Raw genomic sequence first — 27,690 nt, 5'->3', positions numbered from 1 at the left:
GGAGGAAGGCATGCGCTATGCTATGACTCTTGTGAAACGGTAGCCGCACAGCGGAAGAACAGCGCGCGCACAGCCGTGTACGCGATTGCAAGGAGCGGCATCCCGTCCGCGACTCACCGCGACTGGCCATCCCGGAGAGCGTGCCTGGGCGGCCGCGGCACGCCTCTTCCCATTTTAAGGCGAAAGACTTTAATGCCTCACCGTTGTCGACAGAAGGTTGTCAGCAGAGGTATAGTGCCTAGAAGAAACCTTCTAGGCACAATAGCAGAGGTGTCACGCTTCTGGAATCGTGCCAACTGCGGCCTCTCCTCCGCGCTGCGGCGCAACCTCCTCCCCTCCTTAGCAACTGGCGCGCCAGTGGGAGGCGCAGCTGTGCATAGCAACCGTGACGTCACACAGTAGCCGTAGAACGAGCGCGCGCGCGTCGGCGGTGGCAGCTACACCGCCACTCCTTCGCCAGACGTCTCGTTGTAATCGAGTGAGTGAGACACATGGCTCCGAAGCGGCCCAGTGATTCCGCGCCAAGCGGTTCGGGGAACCGGCAGTGGGTTAACGACAAGGCTTTCGCCAAGCACACTTTACAATTTTCAGTGTCATCGGTAATTTTTCTTCGCGATCTAGCCGGCAACCACCTCCCTCCGCTAAGCCCTCTCGCCAACGTGCACCCTTTCACTCTTCTTAAGCGATGTCAGGTGCACGCCGCTCTTCTCCTTACCTCCTCTGCCCTCCCCAACCGGTACGCACCTCCTACCTACGCCTCGCTCTCTTACGCGCCTTGTCGCTGTCGTCATGCATGGCTGCTGCTATGCCACGCTCCCCCCCGGTGTGCGTTCGGACTTCGCCTCGAAGAGTGCCAATGACAGATGCCAGTATTGGAGGGCGGGGCGATTGTAAAACTATTGCTTTGTGGCTCCTTCTTTGCAGAAAACTGCGTCATCCGTAGTGAGCGAAAAAGTTCGGGTTGGTAGGGAAGGTGTCTACATCACACGTGAAGCGGTGAACTTGAAAAATGATTAAAAATGAAAGAACTGGTGATCAGAAGGTCGAAACTTGACTCTGTATTTAGGACACCTTAGAATAGAAAGTAAATGAATTGCGCTCGAAAGAAAAGTGGGGTAATTAGTCGCGAATCGAACCCCTGACACTAAGGATTAGAGCTAGGCGCGCTACCCATAGGTTGCACAGGCGCGCTTGTACAGCTTGGTTAAAGCGGGGCTTTATGTGTATGCCGTGTGGTCTCTCACATAAAATGGAAACGTGTCCGTGTCTTCGTGGGTCAAGCGCAGCCGCTGCCGGGGCCCATTGACGCTATTGCCTCACACCCTAAAAAGACGGAGCATAACCCCCCAAACTCTGCAAGCTTCCTTACCCCGGTAAGGAAGCCTTCACTGCAGTGAGGCCCCCTTACATCAACCTGAAAGCTTTCTTACTGAGGAGCCCTAAGCAAAGTCGTCCTTGGTGCATCCTCCGAGGAAGGCAGCTATAGTGGGATACAACTTAAAGAAACAGCAGCTGCTAACACTGGGCAGTGGTCCGCGGCGTCCTGTATTACTCCGCTGGCCAATAGCAACAGTAACGAAATCAGCCTTTTAATGTTTCGCTATATCAAACAATCCACGTATCAAAATTCTAGAGCTCATAAACTTTTTCTTGTGATAACCTTCTTGTTTAGGTAACAAGAAACGTTTAAGCAGCGGTCTACTTTTTCGTCGTGGAGGAATTCTGTGCGCAAAGGCTGAATGTGGGCGGAGCTTCACTGCAGATTTAAGTTGTATCCGACTATAGTAGCTGCCTTCATGCGTCCTTTCGTCGTTCCTGGTCCTAGAGGAGCGCTTCACCTCACTACTGTCGCATGTGACTCCGCAGTCTCGCGAAGGTGGCGAGACGGGCCGCAAGGACCCGAGCCCGACGTGAGCGTAGCTGAACAAGCGGGAAAAAAATGGCAGCGTGGACTGACAGCTACGCGGGCGACTAGACGCAATTTTTTGACCGTGCTTGCGAATATGCATTCGATGAAGAGTACCTGTATCCTCCAAAGGCTAGGTGGGTTCGCGACGCGGTGAATCCAATGGAAGTGCACTCAGAGGAAGAATTTGTGTTCAGGTTCCACATGGGTGCGGCTCGTCCACACTTGGGCACCTCCCAGCCACCACGTCGCCGCTAGTGGCGTACAGAGATATGGTTAGAAAAGAGCATAAACCGACGCTATGTACCATGAGCGTATGCTTGCTGACGTACCATGAACGCTGGTATTTTGCAGGACGTTACGCCATTTCTCACATTCCCACTTTTAGTTCAGCGTATGCAAACAGCGACGCAATGGCATCGCCATTCGTATTGCATCTGGTGTGCGAGTTTTCCGCCCAGCTCAGGCTAGTGGCGCCATCTGGTTGTTGGGACGGCAACAATTTGTTCAACAAACCGACGGCCCTCTTAAGCCTAAAAGCGTCAGAATCATCAATTTAAATAAAAAAAGATTAGGCGAATTTATCAATCGCACGTTTCCTTAGAGGAGAGATGAGACGAAGCGAAAGACCGATGCGCCATTTATGGCAAGCGACCGCACTGAAAAAGGCAGCAACAACGGCGAATTCAGGCCGAATCGAGGGTCCAGCTTATACGGGTGCCGCCGTGTTGGTCGCCGCGAGAATACAACTTCCTACGGCAGAATTTTTCCGGCGGCAGAAATCGGTCCTGTACCGATTGGCGCTACTGTATATTAGTAACCAATCAAAGATTTGTGCGACTATTTTTTTTTATAGAATAAGGGCGTTCGTGCAAAGCTTGTGAAGAAACCCGCCGCCGCGGTGGCTCAGTGGTTATGGTGCTCGGCTGCTGACCCGAAAGACGCGGGTTCGATCCCGGCCGCGGGGTTGAATTTCTTTGGAGGAGAAATTCTAGAGGCCCGTGTATTGTGCGATGTCAGTGCGCGTTAAAGAACCCCAGGTGGTCGAAATTTCCGGAGCCCTCCACTACGGCGTCTCTCATAGCCTGAGTCGCTTTGGGACGTTAAACCCCATAAACCAAACCAAACCATGAACTCAAACGCGCGGCATGCGTTCCTTACTTTAGGAGAGGCGAGGAGAGCTTCCTCTATTGAAAATTCGCAGAAAGGAGGCCTCACTTAAGGTTAGGAACACTTTAAAGGAATGGAATTTCTAGTCCGTGGTTTTTCTCCGTTTTCTGCCAATCCAAGCATTGATGCTTCCGTCACAACGCTACTATTGTCCTGACAAAGATCTGCGAATGTAGCATTGGAAGTAAAATTCTTGTACATCTGATGGTGACGTCATGTACCTATAACAAATTAGCTGCCGCCAGAAGTTGCTGCTGGCGTCACGACGCTGCGCTCTAGCGTGTGCTTAAAAGCTTCTTTTGCTCATGCCAACCTTGGCGATCTTGCGCTCCCTGAAGTTGTCCATTAAGAGGAATGTGATGCATCCGCCGAAATAGGACAAGCCGTGATAGAAAGGCCGTTCGTAGTACTCATTGACGGTCTTCAATGTCCTCCTGTAAGACAGAAAACAACGTGTACAACTGCGTGAGTAAAACACAAAATACCAGTTTCCTTGCAGCTACTGAATGTTCAGATTGTTTCCTGTGTAGTAAGTTTTTCACCTGCGGCGCTTGTGAACTTGAGCAAAGTCACAGTTTGGGCTATAGGTGGTAACGCACGAGTCTGAATGGAAGCTTAGATCGACACAACGAGGTCGAGACAGGGACACAGCAAAAAATGTGTATAGGCATATTAACGCAAGTTCTACTGCATGTAACCCTGTTTTGTTGACGAGTGTACTGGTAGCCCTGTCCAGTCCTAAATATCTCCCATCACATCATCCGGGACTGCAGTCGCGTGGAAGTAGCCAGCAAGGTTATAGCAAAGCCGTAAAGCGTGAACTGAAAGTCACGTATTTAATTTGGAACGAGATGTTCTGTAAAGCCCGTTTTAAGGGGATATGTGCTACATTATTGAAAAAAATAAACGTTGGGGTACTTATTTGCTGTTCTAGCAAAACTGTAGCCTTATTTTGTAAAGATTTTTATTCTGAATAATTGCTTCGTCCTTTTTATTGCGAGCTATCACCTGCGACGTAGGAGGCAAAAAAGTGCTCCCAGCGATTGTCAGGCGCTGGCTAGGAAACACAGACAAGGATGAATAATTGCAGAATGCCAAAACATTCCTTAGAGATAAGGGACTTAATGACAACACAAAGGCGTTTATGATTTCATTCGTCATGGTTGATGTCTGACCAGATGGATAGGCCTTGTGGGAAAATAATAAGTCACCAAAATAGACACTTTAAAAAAGTGTTACACTAAGCACGAACACGGCCAAGGTGCAGAACTGGGAGCTTTTCTAATGCACTAGGCGACCACAAGTGAAATGTCGGCTACCGGCGATTAAAAAAATGGCTGGGGTTCAGCGTGGCTTGAACCAAGTTACATGAGCGAAAGCGCAGTTAAGCGTGGTACCCCCTGTCACAAATAAAATGTCAAGGTCAAGGTCTGGTAGCCAATAGTGATATGATCACGTGGTCACACTACTATAGCTTGTGATAAGGGAGTAATTACTCATTGACATCCACCCGAGCGCAGCCACACGGCTACAAAGGAAAGCTATACAGCTTTCTCAGAAACTTCGTAGTTAAAGAAAAATTCATCCTGGTCCGGGGTTCGAACCCAGGACCACCGCTACACCGGAGCAGTCGCTCTACCAATTGAGCTAACCAGGACGGCAAGCTTACGGTAGGACGAGAGCGAATTGATCAATAACTCGAACACGGGGGATGTTTTGGGGGATTCCCCTAAACATCTGACCAACACAGTTCCCACTTCGAGTTATTGATCAATTCGCTCTCGTCCTACCATAAGCTTGCCGTCCTGGTTAGCTCAATTGGTAGAGCGACTGCTCCGGTGTAGCGGTGGTCCTGGGTTCGAACCCCGGACCAGGACGAATTTTCCTTTAACTACGAAGTTTCTGAGAAAGCTGTATAGCTTTCCTTTGTAGCCGTATGGCTGCGCTCGGGTGGATGCCAATGAGTAATTACTCCCTTATTACAAATCTACTCCACCTTGGGGGTTTCCTCTAAACATCTGACCACTATAGCTTGTGCCATATCACCACGAAGTTGTTTGGTTTGACCTTGTGATACATTGAAGGTCATCGTCTCATCCACATAGAAATCATAAGTTGTACACCGAGGAGCAATTAGCCACCACGAACAGTATATCAGAGCTGATTTCGCTTCCTAACTGAACGCGGTAAAATGTCACAGGTGCAATCGGGCCATTTTTTTTACTTTAACAGCCACCCTAGGCTCCTCTGTCTCTGACAAACGATCTCGAAAATAAAAATCACGTATCTGTACTCCATACACATAGGTAGTCTGCATCGCACGAAGTTTCAGCTTTTAAACACGTAAAATCTGTGAACTCTAATGCAGAAAATACGGGGTGTATGTGTGTGTTTCATATAATTTTGGTTCACCTCTTCACAGTTTTCCTTGGTTTTGAAGAGTGGCCTCTGTGTGCCTGGTACTCGCGTATGTGTAAGCACACACTTGCACGCTCATATACATGTTGCACTCACTGTGGTGAGGTCCCGGGAGTGATGAGGAATGGATCGATGTCAGGGTCGCTCGCCAGTGTCCACGCAACCACCGCGTAACTCAGCAGAGACAGCAGGACGAACACTCCCACAGCCACTGCCTTTCGACTGTACAAAAGTAATGAGTTCCAGGATGGAAGACATGGATAGTCTACCCGCTGCTAGATCAAGAACAAAAAAACTCTACTGTTTTAAGCATTAGAGCACATTTGCTTTTTACATTTCGAACGCATCTAATTTCCTTATTGTCAATTCGAAGTAATTGCTGTTTGAACTCGCTCAAAGCCGCCGCGGTGGCTCAGTGGTTATGGTACTCGGCTGCTGACCTCAAAAGGCGCGGGTTCGATCCCGACCGTGGCAGTCGAATTTCGATGGAGGCGAAATTCTAGTGGCCCGTGTACTGTGCGATGTCAGTGCACGCTAAAGAACCCCAGGCGGTCGAAATTTCCGGAGCCCTTCACTACGGCGTCACTCATAGCCTGAGTCGCTTTGGGACGTTAAACCCCATATACCAAACCAGACTCGCTCGATACGATGCCTGTTGTGGACAGAAATGATATCTGGTCATATTTCAGGCTGCCTCGATGTTTTTCATGCAAGAACGCACGCTTTTTGGTTTAAACCTGTCCTTTTTTCTCTTTCTTTCCTCTATTTGTTTATTGCCTCAGTACAGGGTGGTTATACTTCTCCTGCCGAGCTACTGAGCCTTTAAAGACATCTCGTTTTTTTATGCGTAGCATATTGCAATCACTCAGTTCAGCCCTTGGGCGCGGCCAACCACCAAACCACGTGACGTGACGTCACCAAACCACGTGAAAAAAAGAAAAAGAAAAAAAAAGAAAAAAAAAGGATGGCTGAGCACGGTGGCGGTTGCCCCCGCCCCGTTTCAAAGGAGGCGCTCCCATCCGTCCGTCCGTCCGTCCGTCCGTCCGTCCGTCCGTCCGTCCGTCCGTCCGTCCGTCCGTCCGTCCGTCCGTCCGTCCGTCCGTCCGTCCGTCCGTCCATCCATCCATCCATCCATCCATCCATCCATCCATCCATCCATCCACTGGGCACTGGATTCCCGTACGAGTGCAGTTCAGTCGGGGGGTCACTGGGGAGAGGTTTCAGCTGCAGGAGTTCCGATGTATTTGGAGAGCGACGTAGGCCTGTGCTTGCTAAATGAATGGTGGCGATGTCTATGGCAGATTTCAGGATATCCTGGGCTGTTCCAAGGGATCCTTCCGTTGTCCAGAGGGTTATATCATCTGCGTATATGGCTGTGTGGAGCCCTGGGATTGCAGCAAGGGCCTTTGCCAGTGGAGCTAGGGCAATGCTGAAAAGTAAAGGTGATAAAACCGCCCCTTGTAAGGTACCCCGGTTGGGCAGGGGGAAAGGCTGGGAGACAATATCCCCGAGGTGGAGTTCTGCCGTGCGTCCCTGAAGGAAGGCCCGAATATATTGCCATAGGCGGGTGCCGCATCCCGTGGTGGCTAATGTCGTGAGGATACGGTCATGGCTTATTGTGTCGAAAGCCTTATGAATGTCCAGGGCCAGTATGGCTCGCGTAGCTGCTGTACGGCGCTTAGTGCAAAACAGGGTCTCTTTAAGTGCGAGAAGCCGAAGTGGCCGGAAGCCGAATTGAACGTTGGAGGGAAAACCTACTGTTTCTAGGAACGGTTGCAGGCGATTGAGAATGACATGCTCGAAGAGCTTGCCGACAGAGCTCGTTAAGGAGATAGGGCGCAAATTTTGAAGGGTGAGGGGTTTGCCCGTTTTGGGTATAAATCGCATGCTGGCATGGGTCCAGGCTGATGGGAGCGTCCCAGCTTGCCAGTGGTTATTAAAGAGCTCCGTGAGTTTCTGGAGGGAGACTTCGTCCAGATTGAGTAGTGCCTTGTACGTTATGCCATCCGGCTCCGGCGCTCTAGAGCGGCGAATACTAAACAGTGCTCGGCGGACTTCGTTTAAGGTGATGTCGGCATCAAGTTCTGGGTTAGGTGGAGGTAGATTGGGTGGATCTGCTGACTGAAGAGATGTGGGTATTTAAGTCTCCCGTAGTTGGCCAATTACGTCGGTGCCCTTTTGGAGCTCTAGTTGTATTAGACGTTGTGTGTTTACTTGTGTCTGAGATTTAGTTGTTGTTCGATCCAAGAGAGTGCGTAGGAGGGACCACGTGCGTTTAGTGCTTAATGTACCCTTGAGGTCATTACAAAAGGTTGCCCCGTTTGCGCGGGCTAGCGTGTTCGCGTATTCTTCTGCCTCGCGAGTGAGAGCGGCTATGCGGACTCTCAATTTACGAAGTGGAAGTGGCACTCTGGAAGTGGCTGGAAGTGGCACTCGCGTTTTCCGCTATGTCGATGATTTTTTGGTACTCGCGAAGTCTCCAAGCCCTGGTTGCGTGTCTCACGTCCTTGATGTTTTCGGCCGAAATGCTTCAGGACTAGAGTTTACACATGAAGTGCCTCAACAGGGATCCCTGCAGTTTCTATATTTGAAATTACCGAATCATGTCTGTTGGGAGTACTCCCCTCGGAGCGCGAAACCGTTGCTCAACTATGGCTCCTTCCATTCTAAAGTTGTAAAAACAGGTATTGTTAAGAGCCGCCTTGGTATGGCTGTGACTAAATCATGCCACCATAGGATGGGAAACAGCCTCCTTACGCAGGCAAGCAGGTGCAGGGATGCAGGGTACCCGGAGGCCCTTATCGTGTCCTGTGCTGAAAAGATGTCCAAAAAGGTGAAGGCATCGGGCCACTCCTCAGAACTTAGTACCGGTTCTAAAGAAAAAAATGTGGCAGTTATGCCGTACATTCACGCAGTATCTCACAGGCTTAAGAGAGTAGGGGCCCGATACGGAGTAAGCCTGGTTTTTTCTGCTCCCAATAAACTAGCAAAAGTAGGGGCTGCAGTGCAGAGGAAACGCGAGGGGAAGGATAGTAAGAACCTTTGCAAAGTTAAGTATGGAAACAAGTACGTTGCCTGTAGGAAGGGAGTGGTGTATCTTATCCCTTTGTCTTGCGGCCGTGTGTACATCGGCCAGACGGGCCGTTGTATCAACATTCGCCTCACAGAACACGCCAATTCGGTCAGCAGCAGAGATAATAGAAATGTAGCACAACACTGCCTCACGTGTGATTGTGTTCCGTATTTTGTTGACACGGAAGTGTTGTTTGTACATCACGATCAGCGCACGAGGGAGATCGCGGAAGCATTTCACATCATCAGGAAGGGCGAGGGATGCGTAAGCAAATCCTCGATTAGCTTGTCAGGGAGGGAAATGAGCCTGCTTCATTCTGGGTAGGGAGGGTGAGGTATTGACACACGTGCCTTGAATGGATGATTGCTGTTTTTTGTTTTCTCTATTTTTACGCTTGTGAGTGGCAACAGTGTATCCGGGTTTGACAAGATATGTCTTTGCGCATGTCTGTGTAAATGTATAAATTGACTGCGTACGTATGAATAAAATTCAGTTGTAAGTTCAGCGCCGTTCAGTCTGTTTCCCTTGTCCTCTGTCCGTGTTCGTAAGCGCTGGTTTTTCTACAATGAATCAATTTACGATTGTGTCGCTGGTGACGCCAGCGCTTGAGAAGTCCCTGTCGGGCCTCCCATAGATGAGCCAGATGCGGATCAACCTGCGGTGCCTTAGGGGTATTTTTAATGCGTTTGCTGTTCGCCTGGATGGCCTCCACCAGACGATCTGTCCAGTCGGTGACAGTACGGGGTTCGGTAGAATTAGCTGCCTAGTATGAGCGCAATTTATCCCAGTCAGTGAGCAGCTGCGAACGAGGGTTGAAAATCTTGGAATCATAAACAATAATAGTGGAGACTGGAAAGTGGTCACTCCCAAGACTGTCTTGGAGCACCGTGTGGGATTTAACGATTATGTTCGGTGTGGCCCATGTGAGGTCGGGTGTGGTGTCGCGGGTGACACTTGTGCCAATGCGAGTAAGTACGGTGGGGTTTGTGATCAGGCTAATGTTGTAATCAGCCATTGTGGTAGAAATCAGGTTACCTTTGGGGGTATCCGAGGTGTATCCCCAGTGCGTGTGACGTGCATTAAAATCACCCACCACAAGGAGCTTTGAGGAACGGAAGGAGCCCAGGATGCCCGGAATAACTCTGCCTTTATCTTTAGGATTGCTGTATATGTTAATAATAGTGAGGCCATATGTGTGTCCTGGTGAGCTGAGCTCTATCGCGGTATATTGAGTGCCCTTGCTGTCGGGCGTGTTTGTCGGTGTGCGGTCTAGCACCGGCATGGATGCGGCATGCATGGATGCACCGGCATGGATGCGTGGTGTAACGGCTGTCATGTGATAACCGCGGATATGAACGCGATTTGTTTCTGTCTCTTGCAAAGCGATGACATGGGGGGGGGGGGGGGGGTTAGGGGAGTTTGCGATGTATGCGGCTAGTTGTGTTTGTTTTCGGCGTACGCTGCGACAGTTCCATTGCCATATAATTGTTTCTGTTGGTGTAGTAGATTGGCGTCGCCGCCGACCTTTTCGCGTGCTTTTGTTCTGCGCCATGTTGCTGGTCTGGAGATACTGAAGCAGCGGGTTTAGCTGCGCGCTGCTTGCGAGGCAATTCCTTACGCGGTACAAGTTCGAAAAGCTTGTTGATGCCGGCTTCATGTTTTTCCAAGCGTGTGTTAATCGTAGCTGAATCGTAGCTGTGTCACTGATGTGTGGTTAAGATGTTAAGCTTCGCCTTCGGTTAAGAGTGGAATGCGACAGCGTCTTGCAACGCTGCAGGGAGTCCACAGAACACGATCGCCCGTTCGGCTCTATGCCTTGCTCGTCGATAAATTGGTTTTTGAGGATAGGATATGTATCTGTCTCACATATCTCAGTGGACACCTGAACCTCGCCGTAACGGGAAGGGAAGAAGGTGGGAGTGAACGAAGAGACAGTATTCACTAGACACGCCTTTGTTCATTCCAAACCATCGAGCTGGCATGGCGGAGTGGTTAGCATGCTCGTCTCGCACCCCGGAGACCCTGGTTCGATTCCCCAACTCGACCAATTTCCTGCTCGATTTTATTTATTTGTCTGGTCTGACTGGAAAGGTTAATTAGGCTAATTGGTCAACTAAACACAGTCACACTTACCTGGAGCATCACTATGCCTTCCCTTTAATTGGTTGCATGGTTACTAGCCAAAGTACAATTGGCCCCGTTTGAAATTCGGGCACTCTGACGTCACGACCATTTATACCAATTGAAAAGCGTGACATATCAGTCGACAACTCATGCGTACAACGATGAGGCATTTAAGGCTTGCCTTAATATAGGTTTGCTTAGGAGGCGTTTAACTTTTGAACTGACGGCAGAATGCGTGTGCTACGACGCTGTCCTTAACAGCCTTTAATAGAGCTCGAGCTCCACAAGGAGCAGTTCTGCAGGTTAAAACTGATGATGTTAAGCCCGCAGTTCCTTCAGTTAACTTCGACTAGCTTCACAGCGCTACCAGGGGGCTCGCGATAGAAGCAGAACTGCCAGTGTTAATTTCCTTCAATCGCTTGTTTTTTTCAATAATTTTCGCTTAACATCGTTCTTGCAGGCAAATTCGCTTTTTTTGCGTTTCGATCTTCACAGAACAATCGCTTTGTTTCAGTGGAACGAGGAACGCTGTGGGGATGTCTCACATGTATGCGGCAACATTGATAATTTGGTCGTTAATAATGTGCATCTGAAAACGAAGTAATCAAAGTAACGCATTTCTCCATATCTTCTTTTTCTGCAAATTCAACGTCGGCTTCTAGATCTGCTTTCTATGGAAATAGTACCTAGCTGTACAATGTTATATCAGCTCCTCAGAGAGTTGACTGCACCGAGTTATATAATATTAAATTAGAAGAACGTTATGGTACCAACTAGTGAGGCCTCACGGTTCTTAGTCTTTTACCTCGTTTGCTCATTGCATGGGAAGAACGAGTTAATGAGATTTTCTTCTCAAATTAAGCTGTACAAAAATCTATTGCTTTCTGTGCCGCCTTCATTTCTTGTTTTAAGTAGCGGTTTCGTAAACGCGTTACAGCTTAACAGATAACATTTGGCGCAATTGAAGGGAAACACGCACGAATTACGTAAAAAGACAAGCAGCTTCTTCCTTGCTTGACAACATTGAAATGATGAAAGATTGAAATGTTTAGCCCGGTATACGGGGCTTACGTCCCAAAACGATATGGACTATGAGAAGCGCCGTACTGGAGAGCTAAGAAATAATTTCGACCACCTGCAGTTCTTCAACGTACGCTGATATCGCACAGCGAATGGACGCCCTTAGTTTCGCCTCCATCAAAATGCGGCCGCCGCGGTCAGGATGCAAGCCACGCCCTCGGGATCAGCAGCCGAGCGCTGTAACCACTCAGCCACCGCCACGGTTTGAAATGGCGAAAGAATCTCGACTGCTCATATCGTTGATACATACATATGCTATGGCAGGACTGCAGTTAAGTGGAAAATCTCGCCAAAGGGGAAGAAAATTGCGCGGAGAAAAAGAGCAATTTTTTTAAGAACAGTTCTTCACAAATGTTCTGGCAGTGAAATAGGCCTGAAACTGATTTCGAGCTGAAAATTCGCAATCAACTTGTTTGGGTAAGCCTGTGAAGCAAACCGCAGTTTAAACCTAGCTCCCTAATCACAAGGACTCAAGACTAAAGTATACATTTTGAACTAACTCGCTTTAGTTAGATTTCAGAGTATGCTTTTCTTGGAGCGTCGTCCGGAAATGTCATTTACATCTTTGTTCCTAGACAATTATGAAAAAAAGCTCACCTTTTCAGAAGCAGCAAAGTAGGAAGAGCGAATACAAAGAGTTGGAAGTCTGCAGACAGGAACCACGTGTGACCGAGCAGTATCTGTTGTAGACAGAAAATTGCATTTTACAGCTTGTCACAGTTCATGAAGTCAATAGAATGCCCAAAACTGAGGACAAAACGTTGCACTCGGGAGCATAATAAGGTAGGTCTTGTCCTTTCACACGTTCCATCCTCACAATACACAATGCCAGTTGCAGACGCTAAATACATGGAGGCCATTTTCTCGATGAGGTGAAATATAAACGCCCTATTATAAAAAAAAGAGAACCAAATGCACAAACTATCTAGAACAGACGATTGGGAGAGTTGGTAATCTATGAGTTTAGACAGCGCGAAAATTTCGGTGATGTAGGAAGAACACAAATATGAATGCTGACTTTCAAATGAAGCTTTATTACTTCAGATGGCATTAACATCGAGAGAAATAAGGTTTTTAGACGCAAGCTAATAACGCTGCTGTTGCGACATTGAACAGTTGTTAGCATATATTCTGTTCATGTGATTGTTGTCACAAAATTCGGCGCAACATTGAAAAAAAAGAAAGAAACAAAAACAGCGCCACGCGGCCGCATCTCGCCAGCGCGCGTCTTAAAACAAGGGAGAAGGAAACCCCGGAGAGCGACTGGCCTTATGTGTGTGGCTGCCCCATCCGCCATCGTTCGCAGACACGGCGCCGAGAGATTGCGTCAGCCATGACGTCGAATGTTCTGGAATGTCGGAGACGTTTCTACTCGAAGCCGACGGAGAGGGCGTATCCTTCCGTGTGCTGAGAAAGATCGCTACCCCCATACGCTCTAAGGGTGTCGGGGAACGCAAGCTAAAGTGCTCGAAGAGGGGACATTAATTCTGGCGTCCGCAGACAGGACGTTTGGTGCTTTGTGAGCGAAGAGAACGGAGAACGGGTCGGAAGGAGTTCACGAAGAGGTCGTAAACGAGTGTTAGCAGCAGAGCGATATTGCGAGGTGCCGCGATGAAGCGGTTAGTGAGGCTCATTGTGTAGATATATTCGTTGCCTTGAATATAGAGTTCGGTATCCAAATATGAGCCTGAAGGAGCTAGTTGAGGTTGGCATCCAGATGAGGATATCCGGAGCCGGACTGCGTAAATGGGTGGACCTGGACAGAGACAGAATTGAAAAGGAAAGACAGCAGGCTCGAGAAGAAAAGAAAAATAGATCAAATTTGAACACGAAATGAAGCTGCTTTTCGGGGAGCTGGAACTGCAGCGTGCTGCGAACCACTCAGATGAAGTTCTTCGCACTAGGGAAGCAAGTAGCAGCTTGCGGATAGATGCCAGCAGGTTGCTTCCTAGTTTTGATGGAAAAAGAAACGATCTCGACGCAATCCTTAAGCGATTCGAAGGGATCGCGGTAAGCCAGCATTCGTCAGACGGTGAATGAACTACCGTTTTTAGCACGTGTCTGAGCGGCGAAGCACTAAGTGTATTCGGGCGACTGTCTCCTGAAGGTGCAGCAAGTTTCAGCAAGTTAAAAGCCGCTTTGCTTAAATGATTCCGACTCACCACCGAGGGATTTCGGGATGAATTCAGGACAGGGAAGCCCACATATGGCGAAACGGCAACCCAATATGTGGCGCGGTTAAGCCACTATTTTGATCGGTGAACGGAACTTTCGGAAATTGTACATGAGTACAGTGCACTCCGCGAGCTGCTCATCAGGGGACAATTCCTGAGCAGCTGTCACCTGAACTTGCCGTTGTACCTCAAGAAGAGAAGGGCCACGACTCTCTTCGAAATGCTAGAACTTGCAGACCAATTCCTGAAAGCTCAAGGAGGAACGAATCTGAGGAAAATTAAAAATACAAAATTCCGAGAGTGCAGGGAAATCCGAAAGCCGTGATACCCAATCCAGCCCAAAGCCTCCACCGAAATGCTGCCTGTGCAGCAAGTCAGGCAACTACGCATCTAGCTGCCGCAACAGCAGTACGAACAGTGGCCCGACAGCGTGTTTTAAGTGCGACCAGAAGGAGCACAAAGCCGCGGCTTGTTCGAACGAGGGCAAGTCCGTTCCCCAGGTATCATGCGTACGGGCCTCCTCAGGTGACCCCTTAGAGGAAGAAGACGACAACGGCTTTGTGGAACTGAAGAACGGCAAGAAGGTTCCCGTCGTGAACGCCGTAGTGAACGCGCGGCCAGAAGCCGTAATGAACAGGATGCCTGTTTTGAAAGGGAAGGCAGGGCAACAAAGAACTTCAGTGTTGCGAGACACAGGAAGCAGCGCTGTAATCATAAAACGAAGCTTGGTGCGAGATAAGGATCTCACTAGAACGAAGAGCCTTGTGCGGCTAGTGGACGGCTCATTTCAGGGCTTACTGGAAGCTAAAGTACATGTGCACTCCCTTCTACGTCGCAAAACTGACTGCACTGTGCATAGAACGCCCCATATACGACCTCGTATTGGGCAACATAAAAGGGGCAAAATTTCCTAAGGACCAAGAAAGTAGCCAAGAGGGAGAGAAATCCTAATCCTGAACGTTGGAACGTCGCAGTGATCGTCAAGAGAAAAGTGGGGAAGGAAGCGCGAGCGTGCTAGCTCAAGAAAAAAAGAAGCAATAAAAGAAACACCTAAGAAAGATGAAGGGAAAAATACAGCGCAGGAACGTTCCGCACAAGAGAAACCCTCTTTGCAAGAAACGTGCAGAAATGAAGTAGACAGCTGTGAGAAGCTGAAGGAAAAGCCAGTAAGTGGCCACCGCGAAGCAGAAACGCCGAAGGAAGAAAGGAAAAGCCAAAGAAGAACACGCGAAAACAAGGTGTCAAGAATTTCTGCTAAACTTAGCGTAAGGCAGCCTGACTGTAGACATGATCCTCGTGCTGATCGGCACATTGCTTCCGTTGCTTTTCTGCTACACTGCCGAATTCGGGCATGGGACCAAGAGTGTGTTAGCACCAGTCCTTATTCCCAGCCTCTGCGTTCTGATGCAAGTGCCTTGGAACGTGTCCATTGTCTTCTTCGCATGTGTATGCCGCCCCGAAACCTGGTTGTATGCATGGGATATGGCGGAATTTCCCAAAGGGCAAAGGGCAGAAGCCAACATTGACAGAGCAAAACAGTCGTGCAAGAAAGAAAACCATGAGTGCCCCCGAATTCTCAAACAGGGCCAGTATGTTCGGTGCGAACTCTGCCGAATCAGGAAGTATAGCCGAAAGTATGCCTTCTAATTGCGTGCTCCCTGTTTGTAATGTTGTATTAATGTATTGACGAACTGCGGCTTGTTTTGAAGTGCGTTGCGAACATTGCGTTCTGTGAAAACATCATTGTAGTGATGTATGTAATTTGGCATCCGCCATTGAGTTCGTGAGCGCACGCATGTGCGCGCTAATTTTGTGTATTGTTCCACAATATTCTTAAAGGCAGGGGCAGTGTCACAAAATTCGGTACAATTTAAAAAAAAAAGAAACAAAAACTGCACCGTGCGGACGCATCTCGCCAGCTCGCGCCGTAAAACAGGGGAGAAGGAAACCCCAGAGAGCGACTAGCCTTGTGCGTGTGACTGCCCCCTCCACCATTTTTTGCCGACACGGCGCCGGGGGATTGCATCAGCCATGACGTCGAATGTTCTGGAACGTCGGAGACGTTTCTAGTCGAAGTCGACGGAGAGGGCGTAGCCTTGCGTGTCCTAAGAGAGGCCTTCCCCGTTTTCAGTCGCGCGTTCTCGGCGGCGCCAGCCTAGGAAGGCCTGGAAGCTACTCGAAGCCTGTCACAGCGTTTGGACCAATCAGGGACGCGCGCCCGGCGCGAAAAGGAGAAAGAGACAGCACAGCTGATGCTGTGCGTATGTGCACGCCTGCCTTGGCACGAAGAACAGACAGACGTGGAGCAAGCGTATATAAGAAGGGCGTTGACCGCTGCCGGTTAGCCCCAGCGAGAAGCCCGCCCGCTCAAATCCCGGGACAGCACCACTCGCTCAGCCACGGAACGAGGCAGCGCGCGCCAGTCTGCGGGACGGCACCGTCGTGAACTTCTGGCCGTCGGCCTGTCGCAATGCCCGGTGAACAAACTGTGTTTTGTTTGTTTGCCTCTCTCTTGTGTTGGCGCACTTTAGGTGCAATAATTCTTTCGTATTGTATTCTCTCTCGATTGAAACTTTGCACGAGTTGTATTATTTTGTTAATCACTTTGTATGTGCTCGTACGAGTGATTGTATAATCCTCTGTATCGTTTCATTGCTGCATAAAGTTTTTTTTGTGAACCTTTGGCTCCGACCCATTCTCTGGCTTGCACCGACGAAAGCTGGGCACCAAACGATCAAAAACGTCTTGCCACTTGGTGGCTGGTCTCCGCTGAGCTTGCCAGGCTGAGTCGAGGGCATCTCCTTTGAGTCCGAGACAGCTACCCCCACACGCTCTAAGGGTGTCTGGGAACGCAAGCTAAAGTGCTCGAAATGGTGACAATTGTCTTCATGTTTTCTTTTGTTGGTTGTGCCCAATGTATACATTTTCGCAGCGCAAGCAATAGAGCTTCATTTGAAAGTACAGCGCTCGTCTTTGTGCTCCTCCTACGTCTCCGTCTTTTCTGAGCTGTTTACACTTCAAATGCAGATCCCTACAAACATAATTTTCTTCATTATAAATGAAAAATATAAATATTTGCTCAGGCGCTGCCCAGTTCCTTTAAACGAAGTGTTTTGAGTTTTATTAGTTGGCTCTGCCTTTCCCAGAATAGGGATAAATTACTAATTAGCCCGACAGAACACTCTCCTGCTTTTAGCGACACTCGCAAGGATTTGGCTTTGATGGAGGCTTACTCGCGGGTCCATTTTGTAGAAATTTTTTATCTGTAGGAGCAAGTGCCACCAGTGCTCTGACATTTCTTCCCGGAATCTTATGAAGAACGCCTTGCTGTCTGGCCCGGTGACGAACAATGGGAGGACGTAGAAGCACATGAGGATGAAGAACAGGGGAATGCATGTTCTGGAAAAAGTAGAATGCAAACGGACATGCATAAAGACAAGGCTTAAGCAGCCATTCTTAGAGTTCACTACTGCATTTCATGGTTCGCTTTTGGAGCGAGAGCCCCTCTACGACATGTTTCGCCACGGTCAACGGGTGTTGCAGTTTGACCTTCAGCAGGAGGAGCGCCGGAGGTGTGGCTGTGACGTCAGAGCACGTGACTCGCTGCAGCTGCAGCCGTCGTGCCACTCCTCCGACCGCGGCGCGCTGACTGCCGCTTCGCCAAATGTGGCCGTGTGATTATGCACGTGACCCGGCGTTCGCCTGAGGAGGCGACGCCGCTTTCGCATGCAGTTTCGCCATGGGTGAGAGCGCGACTGGCAGTGTGCCTGAAACGCCTGCGAGGCGTGTTGAGCTCTAACCATGCGTAGCAAAGTGTAATGGAGCTTTCGCTCTGTCTAGGTTTAGAAGCGTTAAACCACTGCCATTTTTTTTTCTACAGTGTACAACCCTGTATTGTACTTCCCAAATTTTTGTGACAACTCGCGCGAACTATGCGCCAAAATTTTATCCCTCGCTAATATGTTGAGCAGAAACACGTAGAAAGCGCGGAAATTTTGTGGCAGTAGGTATTGTCTCGATGATCAATTTAGCGAATTAGTGTGCCAAAGAAAATTAAAATTTATCGTTGGAATCATATGGTTTGAACGGAGATAAAAATATTCTTGACGCAAATTCTCGCTCTCATAATTCGAATATATGTCCTTGTTTGTGCTTGGTCCATTATTTTATTGTTTCAAGATTTAGTGCACATCAGTCGAGAGTTTGGCACCAATAACGAAATAAATATGGCTGAATTTACTTAGGGATGCCAAATATTCTGCCATTGCCATGTATATTGAATAATTGCATTTCGACTCAATATAAACCCCGAAAAATTCCTCGTGATTTATCCGAATAATGGCGATATTCACTGTCTGCAATTATGAAAACATCCTTGTTTTAATTCAAGCCGCCTAAAAATGTTGGTAAAGTGCCCCGTTTTCAAAGAGCCCGGAGCTACAGTAATCGTTAGCGTTAGGCTTAAGCTGGACATAACCGATTCGAGATGGTCTTCTTTACCTGATCAACCTTCGAAGCACACCGATCCCAAAAACGAAGGGTCCATTTCTCCTCTGCTTCATAACAGTAAGGCAAAGGAAGAATCCGCTGCACAAGGGCAAGAGGACAGTGCAAATTGGTTAAGCAGTCATGACATTTCCAGTAAACATCTGCAAAAGAACAACTGAAGTATAGGAATCTGAAGCAACCGTACGCTCAGTTTTAAGACGAGCACTAGCTGCCTGCTATGTTTACACCGAGAATATTCGTGTGCAGCCTCTACCATTTTTCCCCTGCGCATGCTATCCCTTTTAATTTTTCACTTTAGAACGCAATGTTAATTAACTTGGTTCGAAAATAGGAAACACGTGAGAAAAACGAGTTTGAAAAGACTTAGAGCGAAAAGAATACCCCTTCCTTACTGACCACGAAGGTCAGCTGTCTCTTAGATTTGACCTCTCAAGCGGGTGCGCCGCATGTGGCTATGCCGTCATGCCATGTCACTCGGCGATGCACCGCTGAGCGCTTGGCAGTCACGCTGCTCGGCCGCTCCTCCTCGCCAGTTGTGCATGTGGTGTGTCACGTGACTCGGTCTTGCGTTTGGCAGTCACGTCCTCTGCTGCGCCGACCAGCGTTCTGGACGCTCGCTCTTGCACTCGTAGCACGTGATGCATCGCGTGATTTGCTCTCGCTAATATAATTGCAGGGCTTGCAGAGCGAGCTTTCGCTCTCTACATCAGCTGTCTAAGCTGATTTGAGCCACAGCCACTTTTTTCAAAAGAGCCCGTTTGTACAGCTATTAAGGCCACTTGATTATTTTTTGGCAGCCAAAGAGATCCCGCGGAAGAGGAGAAGAGGTCATGATAACATTCAAGGACGCTTTATTGCTATTTTATGTTTTAGCCAACGGTAGTGGGTTACTTGCCTGAGGAAGAAGAAAGTTTCAACGCTGTTGAAGGCTCCTGCTACAATCATGGAAGGCCAACGATGAGTGTAGATGAGGAAGTTTAGGAAACGTGCTGAAAGAATAAAACCGTTTTTTTTTTCAAACCCTACTTGCATGTCGAATCATGCGCGCAAGTAATGTGTAGAAGAGCAGTCGAAATAAATCGTTTATCATGACTATGGCATATCTGCCACGATAGCATCCAGTACAACGGAACCAAGACATGAACCATATCTTGCACGCCCCATAGACATTATAGGAGAAGGCTAGCATAGTAGGTGTTGCCAGCCAAGCGGATGAGATCAGAAAGGTTGCAGTGGTAAGGTGGCCGCTTCTGGCACATGGCCGGACTAATTGAAGGGATATGGTACAGGCCTTTGTCCTCAAGTCAACGTAATTAGGCTGATGATGATGACGAGGAAGAGTTTTTGTATATCAGGCACTAATTGGTCCAAAACTGCCACTTTAGGTGCCAGTCTTGTCATTTGCGTTATTCAGGTGCAATGGTCAGGACCGGTTTAAGCATGAGGCTGTCGAGAGAAGAAAAGTTGCAGTGCGCAAGAGACTGCCCAAAACAACGGTGAAGCCTCTGGATGCAAGCTTTAAAAAATTCAGTGCTTGACGTGACACCTCTGAGAGTGGGAGCTTTGTAAGAGGTGCCAACGAATTATAATTATCGGTACATGTCCTCTACCGCCCCAGCGGGAGCTGCTTAAGAGCGGCTGCCATGTGAATCCACGGTTGTTCAATGGTTAGTCAAAAACAATTATGCCTTGTTCGTTTTTTTTTAAATATTTCAATTTGCTGTCAGCGACTCGCCGAAGGCATTGATTAGTTCGCATTGGCTCCAGGAAATGCTTCTACAGCTGCGTTGTAGAAAAGAACGCATATTCTTCAGTCCGATTTTGTTTTATAGCACAAAAATATTATCCATCACGCGTGAAAGAAAATAGTTGTTATTTTATCTAAATTCTCAAAAAATGCTTTGAACAGTCCAAAACGTTTGGTGCCGGTGTGGGGAAAAGCATGAACTGCTTCCAAGAAAATCGCTGCAGTTGCTGTGAACCGGAGTTCGAATCGAAACCCCGAGCAGCAGTGCCGGCTTCGGATTCATTTATATTGTAGCTTTAGTTATGTATTTTAGAGCAATAGCATGAGTAGGGGGGGGGGGGGGTACGTGAAGCTTGAATACCTATCGGTGTATAAATTTAAGGGTTGCATATGCTACAGTAACGCGAAAAACGTCAATTCCGACTGGAACTGCGGCTACCGCAATAATTAGCAATTTTTGCAACTGATCCACCCAAAAGGAGTGAAATTTTCGGTTAGGATTTTGCAGGTGGCGGAAAAATTTTCCGCCCAACATTTTTTTTTTACAAATTCTGGAAGTTTAAAAAAATGGGCCACTATCACTGAAATATGGCGCATTGCCTTTAGCAAGTTGAAGGGCGGTCAGTTGAAGGTAAAACGACTCAGTAAAAGAACACGCGAAAATAAGACTTGAAGGATAAAGAGGCAGGACGTAAAAGAGTACCTACATCTGCCCATAAACACAAGGAACCGCTCTCATTTTCACTCTCACACTCACACACTTTAAAACACACACATACACACACGCATACACAATGTTGACATGTAACTACACTTCCAGAAATGCCCTACCGCCGTCCTGTACAAATACCGCAGCAAAATGAAAACGCAGTTTGGGTGTGCACTGATATGGCAACGAACATGCAAATGAGGTGAACATGTTCTTACACCAGTTGTCGGACACTGCGAAACCGCAGTGGCCGATAATGATGTGGGACAGGCTGAAGAAGCGCAGGCCGTGCAGGAACTGCAGAGCGTAGTGGTCGCCGTCGGCCCGGTCGGCCACCTTGAGCAGTGCGCGCGTGTTCGACGCCGCCGAGAACGCCGTCACGAACTGAACCAACGCACCTGGGGAGCCCCCAGAACGATCTCTTAGTGCTACTCCTACAAAAGGCTGGTTAACCCCTTATAAAAATGGTCTATAGACAGTCTATAGACAGTCTATAGACTCCTTATGGACTCTATTGACTTCCTATAGACATTGATTTTTGTCTTTCACAGTCTATAGACTGTCTATGACATTTGTATTGCCTAGAAACTGTCCTCTAGAATTTGTCTAAAGACAGTCTGTAGACTTTATAGACAGAAGTCTATAGACACTCGATAGTATCTCTAAACTTTTTTTGTAAGGGACATATCCTCCGCTGCTGCAGACTAGTGCTCCTCGTGAAGCCGGATCAATTCGCGAGGCTCGTCATGGACTAAAGTCAGTATGGCTGAAAGTTAGCCTAATTGTTTTGTTAATAATAGAAGAGTTTGGCACACAAAAGGCGGTAAGTGTTGGGCGCTATGTTTGCTGATGCGTTTTAACGGCATACTGCAACCGCGGGTGACATTTGGTCAAAGCAACGCTGTCTATTGCCGCAGTTCAGTGGAAGTACCGACAAAAGAAAGTTTTAAGGCGAAAGTCTTTAATGTGACGTCGTTGTCGACACAAGGCTGTCGACAGAAGGTTTTGAGCAGAGGTGTCATGCTTTATCTAGTCAGACCAGAAAAAAAATCTTTGTGCACGATGGGATTCGAACCACCATCTTTCCGTTCCGCAGCTGAGCGTACTAATGGCTACGCTACTTCCTGCCAACGCATACGCAGTTCTTGTGTAGGACGCTGGACAGTTTTTGCAGAAACGCGTCGAATCAGACGGATGTCTCCCAAACTCACAAACAGTTAACATCAATTAACATCTTAGCCACACATCAGTGACACACGCAGTAAAACCGTGCTAAAGGCTTTCGCCTCACCGCACTTTAGGTCAGCAAAGTGCCCCCCTGAAAGAAAGATGTACACATATAGGTGCACATATTTCCGTATAGGTACGAGATCATTGCTGATTGCGATCCTCGCAAATGTCTCTCTGCAACTGAAATGGCCCTTTTTGGAAGCTGTGTTCCCAAATGACCACATCTATTTTGCCGGTTGTTCCACCCAAAAATGTCATTTTCTTAGAACTTCCGTGGTATAGCCGCTGATATTTTCAGTTCTGAAGAGTGGCCCCGCAGCGGTGGCTCAGTGGTTACGGCGTTCGGCTGCTGACCCGAAAGGCGTGGGTTCGATCCCGGCCGCGGCGGCCGAATTTCGATGAAGGCGAAATTCTAGAGGCCCGTGTGCTGTGCGATGTCAGTGCGCGTTAAAGAACCCCAGGTGGTCGAAATTTGCGGAGCCCTTTACTACGGCGTCCCTCATAGCTTGAGTTGCTTCGGGACGTTAAACCCCAATAAACCAATAAACCAATGTTCTGAAGAGTAGTCAGAATATTCATGTTTCGATAAAAAGAAGATAGATAATATTATCTCGTGGCTATGGCACAAGGCTAGATGTTTTCTGGTCTTGTCTGCGTGCTTCGTTATGCGGAAAACCTAATCAGTATCGATTACTCAATCTTTAGTTTTTCAGGCAAGCAGTTGGGAAGATCGGGAAGCTGAACGAAATTACACTATCCTGTACTGGAAAAATGTACTTGCCAGCTACTGTTACCACGGTTTCCGGTAATACTGAAATAACTTGAATCGCATATCGCGTCTGTTATACGGTTAACTGACTCGGCTGTGGTAATGGCACACAGCACACCATGTCAAGAACAGCATTTTACTCTTACGTGTCCACATATACGCTTGTGATACAGTAAGCATGAGTGTGTCATGCAAACATCTTCTATATATAATGTACAGCCTCTATAGCAAAGTGCACCTTTTATGGCAAAGGGCACCCTTTATAGCCAAAGTTAATGATCGCATTCAGTTTGTATTCAATTTTTGATATTGTTTCTTGGCCATGGGTACGCTTATCAATGCTTTGCTTTGATTCATGCTTGCCTGCAATATTGATGGTTGGTTTGTATTCTTCACGCATACAAACCCACTCCTGTAGCAGTGTCAATCGGAACTACAAGTATATTGAAATAAAAGAAATAAATACGCAAGAATAAGGTGAAACTTACTTGGTTCTGCGTCATGTTTTCGCTTGACTAGAATGAGGTCAACGCAAGTGGCAACTGCGATGATGACAACCAGGAGGCCTAGAAATATTCTGGATTACGAATCAAGCAAATTAGTTGCAATTCTTCTACAAGGGGAAAGTTTTATCTGATTTGAAGGATTTAACCTTTAAGTGAGCATTTGTAATTTAGTAGAAAGCTAATTTTCAGGTTTTCAGATTTTTGTATGAGACACATATTGCTCAACAGAACAAATTCAGACCATTCCAGATATCACTTCATGCAACTTGTGACTGGTTTTAAAGGCTGCGTCAAGACCGAAGACTGCTTTTACGGACTCAATTAAGCAGTCGTCTTCTGAGCCATTCCCTCATAATAATTAGCTGTGGGAATAGATCAGTACACCTAAGGCTTCGTATGGTGCTCACTCTCGGCAAACAAGCGAGCGAAAACCCACACTAACCCCAGCCATACCAAGGCTACAAAAAAAAAACGAGGAGGTCTCCATTTTAAAGATGATTTTCCGCGTATTTTTCGCACGCCTATATTGAAATGGTCTTCCACGCGGCTTCTCGGTGAGGCGAACGAGTAAAACTGCGTAACGAGAACGGGGACGCATAAGAACTGGCCTTTCTTCTAGTGATGCAAAACTATCGGAAAATTGACTATCGATAGTATCGATTGTTTTTTTTTAAACTATCGACAGTGTAAAAAACTATCGATAGTGCTACTATCGATAGACCATCGATAGTATTATCGGTAGTCTACTATCGATAGTAGAATCGATAGTATTACTATCGGTAGTGTTGATATCGATAGTATTACTATCGATAGTACCGCTATCGATAGCAAGACTGTCGATAGTGAAACTGTCGATGGTAAGACTATTGATGGTCACAATATTCATATTGTGCATTTGTGCTATCGTGCACTGCAGACGTCGTCTTGCTGACGTAACCGCTGCAGAAATGCTTTTCGCACACTTGCTTTGCAACTAGGACATTCGCACGCTAACATTTTATCGAGCAGCATTACGTAGGGAACGTCTGCAGAGCTCAGTGACGCGTAGGCCGCGAAAACGGGCGAATCATGTCAGTTACTCATACCATAACCTCCAAACCACACTAGGGAAAGCAAGTTTAGAATGCAGTGGGTACGCGTAGTTGATTTTATAGAATCGATATTACCATCTATAACAAGTAGTATCGATACTGCTATCGATAGTACTATCAATAGAACCATCGAAAGTACTATCGGTAGTAATAAATCTATCGGAAGTACTATCGAAAGTACTGCCAATACAGCTATCGAAAGGACTAACTATCGATAGTACTATCGATAGCGCTTTTTTACCATCGATAGTTCGATAGTGACTCAACTATCAATAGTATCGATAGTACTATCGATAGTTTTGCATCACTACTTTCGTCTCGTTCTCTTCGCTTCAGATGAACCATGCAGCCCGCCAGGGGGTTACAAATGCAGCCATTCGGGACAAAACAGGTGGGTACGCGTGGGTAGCGCCTCTTTCCCAGCGGCCGCTACCGTGTCCACCTTCACAGCCAACGACACGTCTCAACAACGGCGCGGTCCATGGGCACGGACTGGAGCCTCTCCTCTCCTTCACTCCGCTATGCGACTCTCGCGCTGAGCCTCCTGCAGATTCGAACCCGCGTATCCCCGCTGTTATGAGCGACTTGCGAGCTCGTATACGTAAAGAGCGCGTGACCTACGTCGTTCTTCCGCGGTGTGTGCGTTTTTAGGCGCTACTGTTTTTCCTTTCTCAAGTACAATGAACCATCTAGCCCCAATAGAAGTTCTTCTGAACCATGAACCGTGATTAGCTAGGCAGCATCATGTGTTACGCAGCTAAAGGCAGCAAGAAAAGTCTCTGCGGGGGTCGCTGTATGTAGCGCTGGTCACGAATTACAACGAACGAAAACGCGCTTCGAACACTCCACCGCCTAAGTGTCATGGATTGCTTATTCTTTACGAAAGTCCTATACAGCCGCATACAACACATGTCAGTTATATGTGCAGGTGTCCGAAGCACACTTTGCGGGAAACGGAAAGCTGGCAAAACCTTAATTTTTTTTGGCAGCTTGAGCATGCAGCCACGCATTGAAGAGTGTTCGCTTTACTACTCAATGTGAGGCCACGATTCCAGGTAGCGAAGACATTAAGCTTTTAAAGCGGAAAGCTATGCTCCTCTCAAGCTGAGGCTGAAGGTCAACTGGCTCTTAGATTCGACCTCTAAAGGCGGCGCGCCGCACGTGGCTTGACGTCATGCGATGTGACTTGCAGACGCCACATCAGCGCGCTTGGCAGCCAGGTCTGCTGCTGCGCCGACAGCGACCCTGGACGCTCGCTCTTGCACTCGTGGCATCTGATGCACCACGTGATTTGCTCTCGCTAATGTAATCGGAGTGCTTGCTGACAGAGCTTTCGCTCTGTATGTCCTGTCTCAGCTGAGCTGAGCCGCAACCACTTTCAAGGCGAAAGCCTTTAATGCTTCATACTGTCATTAGCAGCCATGTCGCCAGTTGTGTCGACGGCCGTGTCGACAGATTTGTCCGCGTTTCGGTGTCACTACTTAAAGAGCAACTGTGTCGAGGCTGGGAATCGAACCAGGGCCTTTGGCATTTGAAGCGGAGACGCTACCACTCCGCTACGAAGGCTCAGGGTTTGAGCATGAATAAAGGCGCATCTAGTGAATGCATGGGTTTCATAAATAAAATAAAAGGATTGAAAAATAAAAAATAAGAGAAAAGAAAAACCGATAAAAATAAGAAAAAAACAAAAACAAAATGGAAAAAATAATATATGAAAAATAAAAAATAAACAAAAAGCAAACAGTGCGCCAGGAAACGCTTTCGCCCTGCAGCATTTCAAGGAGCCAAAGTGTCCCCTTAATTTTTTTTTTGTGTATACCCAGCTTCAAACACTTCTGTGGCCCCCTCTTCTACATCGCTGGTAATTCTTTATAATTGGCGGAATAACTTACACAATTGCCTTCTGTCTTGTGCTCCACGGCTCCGGTTCTGCCGTCACGCAGTTCGACACTTTGATGTCGATAACCGAAGGCTTCACTGCAACAAAAAGTAAAAGGGCTTTTTAGTCGCATAACTCGTAAAGATGCTTGGATGAAAAAGTGAAGGCTTTGAACCGCTAGCATTCGTGGTGTGAACTATTCCCACTTGCCCGAAAAATGTCCGTCGTCCAATAGAGCCACCCGCGCCCTTTGAGCCATGATGCTCGCTGCTTTCCTGCGTGAGCTCGCATCATAAATTCAATTTGCTTAGTGCCATGCCCTTAATGAATCCGTGTTCTGATGCATACACACCAGGAGTGTTCAAAACTGAGGTTTTCTCGTTTATTTTTAACAAAGTGATGAGTTAGTTATAAACAAACCCGTTTTTGTAGCTACTTTACGCTACGAGGAAGACACAAACTGAGATGACAACTGTTGATGTCATGACAACCCGGGTACATTTATAATGAACTGAAATCGCCGAATGATTTTTTTCTTCCAAGAGCTGGCTATTTTTAAGTCACAAACATCGAGGCTATGACATTTGGTTTGGTTTGGTTTATGGGGTTTAACGTCCCAAAGCGACTAAGGCTATGAGAGACGCCGTAGTGGAGGGCTCCGGAAATTTCGACCACCTGGGGTTCTTTAACGTGCACTGACATCGTACAGTACACGGGCCTCTAGAATTTCTCCTCCAAAGAAATTCCAGCCGCCGCGGCCGGGATCGAACCCGCGGCTATGACATTTCTACATTATGCTATTCGCAGAATTCTTGCCGCAAGATCGTGTTTCAAGATATCCGCCTTCCAGTTTGCAACAACGCGGGCCGTGCAATTGCCGGTCGAAGGCGACTAGCGGGAAAACCCTTCCTTCTCGGTGCGTTGCTTTTCAGCGTCGGGGCAAATAAACACTTTTATTATCCGTTTCCCTCTCTCCTTACATGGCGGGACCGTCTCGCCTCAAACGAGCTGGCGGAGCGGCTGACCTTGATGACTCTGGCGCAGAGCCTCCACGGCGCTGCATAGCTCTTTCGATTTCCCTGAACATTTAGTTGCGTGCGCCATTTTGTCAACAGGCTGAGTTCATTAACCGGTAGAAGACGACAGAACCGTGCCAAGAACACGAAAAAGCTGGTTGTAGTTTTGTCGTGACGACAGATTTGTGTGTTGTTTTGGGTATTTTAGTAGCACACTGTTTTTTTTATATTATTATATTTATTCTTGATACCTTACAGGGCCCAGAAGGGCATTGAGTAAGGGGGGGGG

General features: G+C 47.7%; 1 protein-coding gene across 1 annotated transcript in view; it reads right to left on the bottom strand.

The window, feature by feature from the left end:
• Positions 1 to 27,690, bottom strand: part of LOC149327494 (nose resistant to fluoxetine protein 6-like) — a 61,371-nt gene that overhangs the window by 9,957 nt on the left and 23,724 nt on the right. Inside the window, exons 4-12 of the mRNA XM_089564898.1 lie at positions 26,399 to 26,483; positions 23,398 to 23,486; positions 21,129 to 21,308; positions 19,350 to 19,443; positions 18,446 to 18,532; positions 17,179 to 17,344; positions 12,369 to 12,451; positions 5,591 to 5,716; positions 3,390 to 3,510 (exon numbers count right to left, since the gene is read on the bottom strand). Of these exons, the coding sequence (XP_089421024.1) occupies positions 3,390 to 3,510; positions 5,591 to 5,716; positions 12,369 to 12,451; positions 17,179 to 17,344; positions 18,446 to 18,532; positions 19,350 to 19,443; positions 21,129 to 21,308; positions 23,398 to 23,486; positions 26,399 to 26,483 (1,031 nt within the window). The remainder of the gene's footprint in view (positions 1 to 3,389; positions 3,511 to 5,590; positions 5,717 to 12,368; positions 12,452 to 17,178; positions 17,345 to 18,445; positions 18,533 to 19,349; positions 19,444 to 21,128; positions 21,309 to 23,397; positions 23,487 to 26,398; positions 26,484 to 27,690) is intronic.

The sequence above is a fragment of the Amblyomma mixtum genome, chromosome 10 (assembly GCF_055824585.1).
Source record: "Amblyomma mixtum isolate Tamu chromosome 10, ASM5582458v1, whole genome shotgun sequence".
In the NCBI taxonomy this organism is placed as follows: domain Eukaryota; kingdom Metazoa; phylum Arthropoda; class Arachnida; order Ixodida; family Ixodidae; genus Amblyomma; species Amblyomma mixtum.
This window is presented reverse-complemented; position numbering and strand designations above follow the sequence as displayed.